The sequence below is a fragment of the Bufo gargarizans genome, chromosome 6, assembly GCF_014858855.1.
Source record: "Bufo gargarizans isolate SCDJY-AF-19 chromosome 6, ASM1485885v1, whole genome shotgun sequence".
Classification (NCBI taxonomy): Eukaryota; Metazoa; Chordata; class Amphibia; order Anura; family Bufonidae; genus Bufo; species Bufo gargarizans.
This window is the reverse complement of record NC_058085.1, coordinates 238,562,152-238,568,151: the sequence shown is the minus strand read 5'-3', so window position 1 is coordinate 238,568,151 and position 6,000 is coordinate 238,562,152. Positions and strand designations below refer to the sequence as shown.

The 6,000-nt window shown below is 39.5% G+C and overlaps 1 protein-coding gene across 3 annotated transcripts in view; it reads left to right on the top strand.

The window, feature by feature from the left end:
- The first annotated feature begins 625 nt into the window (after positions 1-625).
- LOC122941324 (oocyte zinc finger protein XlCOF6-like) overlaps positions 626-6,000 on the top strand; it is a 54,715-nt gene continuing 49,340 nt past the window's right edge. For 2 of the 3 annotated variants that reach the window (XM_044298456.1, XM_044298454.1), the window contains exons 1-2: positions 626-725; positions 5,412-5,543. In XM_044298456.1, coding sequence (XP_044154391.1) covers positions 5,466-5,543 — 78 coding nt within the window. In that variant the 5' untranslated portion in view covers positions 626-725; positions 5,412-5,465. Of the gene's footprint in view, positions 726-3,550; positions 3,606-5,411; positions 5,544-6,000 lie in introns of those variants that run through there. The other variant, XM_044298455.1, reaches the window with a different exon arrangement.

Genomic DNA, 6,000 nt, shown 5'->3' with positions numbered 1-6,000 from the left:
AATAAAAAAAACTCTTTGAATGAGAAGGTGTGTCCAAACTTTTGGTCTGTACTGTATGGCCCGCTCACGGACCGTATGACCCGGAGGGAATACTGTCGGCTCCAGCCCTTAGACAAATTTGTGAACAATATTTGAGAGTAATGGGTCTTTTGTGTATGTAGAAAATGTTTCAGATCTTTGAGTTCAGCTCATGCAAAATGGGAGCAAAACCAAAAGTGTATTTTTGTTCAGTGTATAAAGTGACCCCGTCTACTTGGCTTGACCACATCTTCTACGAGTTTGGCTCCGCCTACAACATAGGGTCACTTCTACTTTTTTTTCAAAGCCACTTTGAGTTCCTAATCCTGCCCTGTACACAGACACTATAATTCTTGTAGATCCATATTCCCAGATCAGATTATTTACTTCATCATCAAGATCAGCAGCTACATGTGCACACACTACTGCACTGCAGCATTCCTGCCTAAACTAAGTCCATGCGCCGTAAGGCCCACTACTTTATACTGCCCAACACTGTATCTGACTCCGCCCATAACTGTTCACATGACCGTGACATCATGAAAGGTCCTATACACACTACAGGAAGTAACGTTTTTCTATTTCCCTTGTATGTGAATGATCACATGACCGTGGCGTCACCAAAGGTCCTTAGGCTGCTAGAATCTATCTCCTGTGGATACATATAGTACAGGGCTGTGTATAATATGAACATCTTACATAAGTAGGTGAGTATATCTATGGTGTGTACATGTACAGGGTGGGAAATAATACTGGTTTTCCCTGATCATTCTAGGTGTATATTATACATTGTGTATATAGTAGATTGTTGTATATAATGTTATCATTTGGTATGTGTTCATCTAGTCATATGTTTATAGGTGTGTTTTATATATATGTATATATATGTGTATATGTGTATATATATATATATATATATATATAATTAGTGCATATCTACTACAGAGTTTTATATATATATATAGTGATGGTATATCATATCTGTCTCTATAGATAGGTGTGTGTATGTAGCGGTGTTTAATAGACAGTGTGTGTATATAATGTATTTGCATGGTATCGGAGTACACAATATAGCTGGGTCTTTCTGTGGTTTGAAATGTATTATTGCTGACACAAGCACTCACCCCCAGGGAGGGAGGGAGTACGCAATATAGCATTAACATTTCTCTTTGTTTCAAAAGTATAAAAAAAATAGCATACTTCTAAACATGATGCAACAAAGACACAATGAGGAAGGCTGCTTTTTCTGTTCTGGTAAAGAACTGGATCCAGACAGATTGTGATTTCAGTAGAAGGCATCGGCAATGGGATGCCTTCAGACATCTTGCTCTTAAGGGGATTGTCCAGTCCATTTTATTTTATTTTTCAGATTCAGAAATTATGCTGTAAAAAGCAAAAAAAAACAACAACTCCTCCTATCCGCCTCACTGATTTCCCTCTGCTCCCCTCCCAACCATTTCTAGTTCTGATACTGGTTTCTACTTTTTAGTCCCTCTTGACATGCAGGAAATGACACTCATTAGGTATAATTTTGAGTTTATTTATTTTAAAGGGATTCTGTCACCTGGATTTCAATTACTGAGCTGTTAACATGACCACATCAGTCTCCATGATTTATATTACAATATACTAGTATTACTGCCCTGTGTCTTGTAATTTGTCTATAAAATCGCTTTTATTAATATGAAAATTACCTAAATAAAGAGCCCAAGGGGCTGCCTCTGTCTGTTGGAGCCCAGACGCGCCCCTTCTCCTTGAGCCCAGCACCGCCCCACTGCTAATTTATTCACTCCTCATCGCCGACCTCCTATGCCTGGGGCGCCGTAATCTCGTGCATGCGCGGTGTCCTGGCATCGGCCTCACAGAAAACATTGAGCATGCACTGACTAGTCTATGTGTTCTGTGAGGCCGATTGCAGGACACCGCGTGGGCGCTGGCAGGTCTATTCACAGCGCACTAGGCATATGAGATCGGTGATGAGGAGTGAATAAATTAGCAGTGGTGCGGCTGGGCTCCAATCGACAGAGGGACAGGCCCTTGGGCTCCTTATTTGGGTAATTTGCATATTAATAAAAGCGATTTTATAGACAAATTGCAAGACACAGGGCAGTAATACTAGTATATTGTATATTGTAATATAAATCATGGAGACTCATGTGGTCATGTTAACAGCTTAGTAAGTGAAATCCTGGTGACAGAATCCCTTTAAATATTCTGAGCAAATGTTTAAAAAAATTGCTTTGCAAAAAAATCTGACAACCCTTTTTTTCTGATTATGAGTTAGGCATTGCCTAACTGATTTGGGCATGATGTGGGCATGGTATGCTTTCACCAACTTACTAGTGTGGCTCCCCTGCTAGGTGGTAGAATAAAAATTCCCTGCCCCAGTTATTGCTGCTGTTACTCTAACCCCCAGTCTGTCACAGTTACTAAGTTGCCATGTCCTCTTTTATTCCTCCTGGACAAGAAGCAGATCACTACCAGATCTTCCAGGCACTCAGGCACACATTTTCATCCTCTCTTCACTAGAACTGCCTATTTTTGTCCACAAAATGGACAAGAATAAGACATTGTGCAATTTGTGGAGCGTTCACATGGATGTGAACATGGATGACATCAGTTTGCTGTCTGCATTTTTTTATGGACCCATAGAAATGAGGATCAGACGTGGACCAAAACTGCAGTAGTGTGCATAAGGTCTAAGAAACTAACATATGACCCAAAATAAAAATGCTTACAATCCATTAGGTATGACTCTTAGCAGCCCAAATATTTTGTACCTTCTCTTTGGGTAAAAGCCTTTCTTTATCCTATTTGTCTATATTTTTATTATATCTATATATTGCTTATAAATGGAAAATATAAAAGGAGGAATTTTTTAAGGAAGTCTAGAAATCTGACAATAAAGAACAGTTTTTAGACCTAGTCTGCCAAGTCATCCCCTGAAAACTTCTGACTGCCCAGTTTTTCCACACTCCAATATAAATGGCACACGGATTTGATATAAATGGCTCATATATAATAATTATATATAATAATAAATAGTAACAACAAATTTGTGCTAATTTACATTATAATTTTTTTGGTCTGTGTGTTGAACAGCTGCAGTGATATTTGCATTTTTCTTTTTATGCAATTGAGCACATTGGAGCACCACAGGGGAGGGCTAAATCTTTGGAGCACTGCTTTTGTAACACCCATGTGTTCTGCTCCTCTTTCCCCTAAACATCAGTGTGGTGAGGGCAGAGCTGTTTCCTAGAACTGTGTCATAGCATGTACATATCATATACACTACTTATTATAGCCTTACCATGTTGACAATACCGGATTTCTATTCTTAGAAAGCTGTCTGACCCAGGAAGAAGTACAACAGCGACTTAAAAAGATTAAAATAGACAAATCACCAGGACCGGATGGCATACACCCCTGTATCCTAAGGGAATTAAGTAATGTCATAGCCAGACCCTTATTTCTGATATTTGCAGATTCTATACTGACAGGGAATGTCCCACAGGATTGGCGCATTGGCAAATGTGGTGCCAATAATCAAAAAGGGTCCAAAAACAGAGCCTGGAAACTATAGGCCGGTAAGTTTAACATCTGTTGTGGGTAAACTGTTTGAAGGTTTTCTGATGGATGCAATGTTAGAGCATCTTAACGGAAATAAGCAAATAACGCCATATCAGCATGGCTTCGTGAGGGATCGGTCATGTCAAACTAATTTAATCAGTTTCTATGAGGAGTTAAGTTCTAGACTTGACAGCGGCGAATCAATGGATGTCGTGTATCTGGACTTCTCCAAAGCATTTGACACTGTATCACATAAAAGGTTAGTATATAAAATGAGAATGCTAGGACTGGGAGAAAACATCTGTTAGTGGGTAAGTAACTGGCTCAGTGATAGAAAACAGAGGGTGGTTATTAATGGTACATACTCAGATTGGGTCACTGTCACTAGTGGAGTACCTCAGGGGTCAGTATTTGCCCCTATTCTCTTCAATATATTTATTAATGATCTTGTAGAAGGCTTGCATAGTAAAATATCAATTTTCGCAGATGACACTAAACCGTGTAAAGTAATTTACACTGATGAGGACAGTATACTACTACAGAGGGATCTGGATAGATTGCAGGCTTGGGCAGATAAGTAGCAGATGAGGTTTAACACTGACAAATGTAAAGTTATGCACATGAGAAGGAATAATGCAAGTCACCCGTACATACTAAATGGTAAAACACTGGGTAACACTGACATGGAAAAGGATCTAGGAATTTTAATAAACAGCAAACTAAGCTGCAAAAACCAGTGTCAGGCATCTGCTGCCAAGGCCAATAAGATAATGGGTTGCATCAAAAGGGGCATAGATGCCCGTGATGAGAACATAGTCCTACCACTTTACAAATCATTTGTCAGAGCACACATGGAGTACTGTGTACAGTTCTGGGCTCCAGTGAACAAGGCAGACATAGCAGAGCTGGAGAGGGTCCAGAGGAGGGCAACTAAAGTAATAACTGGAATGGGGCAACTACAGTACCCTGAAAGATTATCAAAATTAGGGTTATTCACTTTAGAAGAAAAGACAACTGAGGGGAGATCTAATTCCTATGTATTAATATATCAGGGGGTCAGTACAGAGATCTATCCCATCATCTGTTTATCCCCAGGACTGTGACGAGGGGACATCCTCTGCGTCTAGAGGAAGGTTTGTACACAAACATAGAAGAGGATTCTTTACGGTAAGAGCAGTGAGACTATGGATGATGGCGAGTACAATTAATACATATTCCTGATTTCTTCACAGGCACAATATATGATTATAAATACACCAGTAATATGTATTAGCTTTCTAAGTATAGAAAAACCACTGTTCTCAAAATGATAACACAATACACTGTAGATAAGTGGTCAGCTTTGCATGTAGATTTCCTGGGCTCAAATCCTAGAAGGGACTTCTAGATTATTTTCTTCAGTTACGTTTTTTCCTCCCTCGTTTAACTCATAATAAAAGGCTACAGCCTTATCACATTGAGAATAGAGGTTTTCTATACTTAGAAAGCTAATACATATTACTGGTATCTTTATAATCATATCTTGTGCCTGTGAAGAAACCATAAATTATAAATTGGGCACATCTGCAGGCAGCGCAGGGGATATCAAGACCAGCACAGCACAGTGCACGGCAATCTTGATAAATCTTTCCCTAAATGTTTTTCCTGCAGAAAAGATGATTTCAGTAGTGTATTCCATTAAGTATAAGGAGTATGAGTTGTCTACTATGGGTACGTTCAGTCAATAAATGAGAAAGTATCAGCTGTCTGCTATCATTACGTTCAATCAATGAGAAAGTATATTTTCTTACGACTGTTATTTAGTCCTTCAATTACCCTTGCAGGTCCCAGATGTTACTTCACAAGAACATGAGTTGTGCCTAAACCACCAGATAACGATGGACAAAGACACGGAACCCATGACTGAGAGAATATTAAATGTCACCCTAGAGATAATCTATCTGCTAACGGGAGAGGTGAGGGATTCAGGGAATTATCTAAAATATCATAATAAAACATGAAAGTATCTGGAAGATGGGGTTTTCTGGATGTCATTTCATAGGCTGTTATTTTTGTCTCAAGCGAATGGGACTCTGAAGGGGGTACGGCAGTAAATTAGCACTGCAGTCCCCTTTTTCTCAATATTGGTTGAAGACACGGCAGTTGGAACCTCATGAGTTTAATCCATACCATACATGATAACTAGGATACTTCAGTTACAAAGCGAAATCATTGTGGTAGCTTTTCCATTGGAAATGACAAAGATTTCTGTGGCAGGGACCGTGTCCCACTTTTATTAAAGGGGTTATCCAAGAGTAATACAGACCTTCCAGAGTGGGCAATCTGTGGTGGCATTCATACTTACCTGGTTTCCGTCTCTGTCACTCCCAGGCTGGCTCGTCCTCTCCCTGCCGTGCTGAAATCAACATCCAT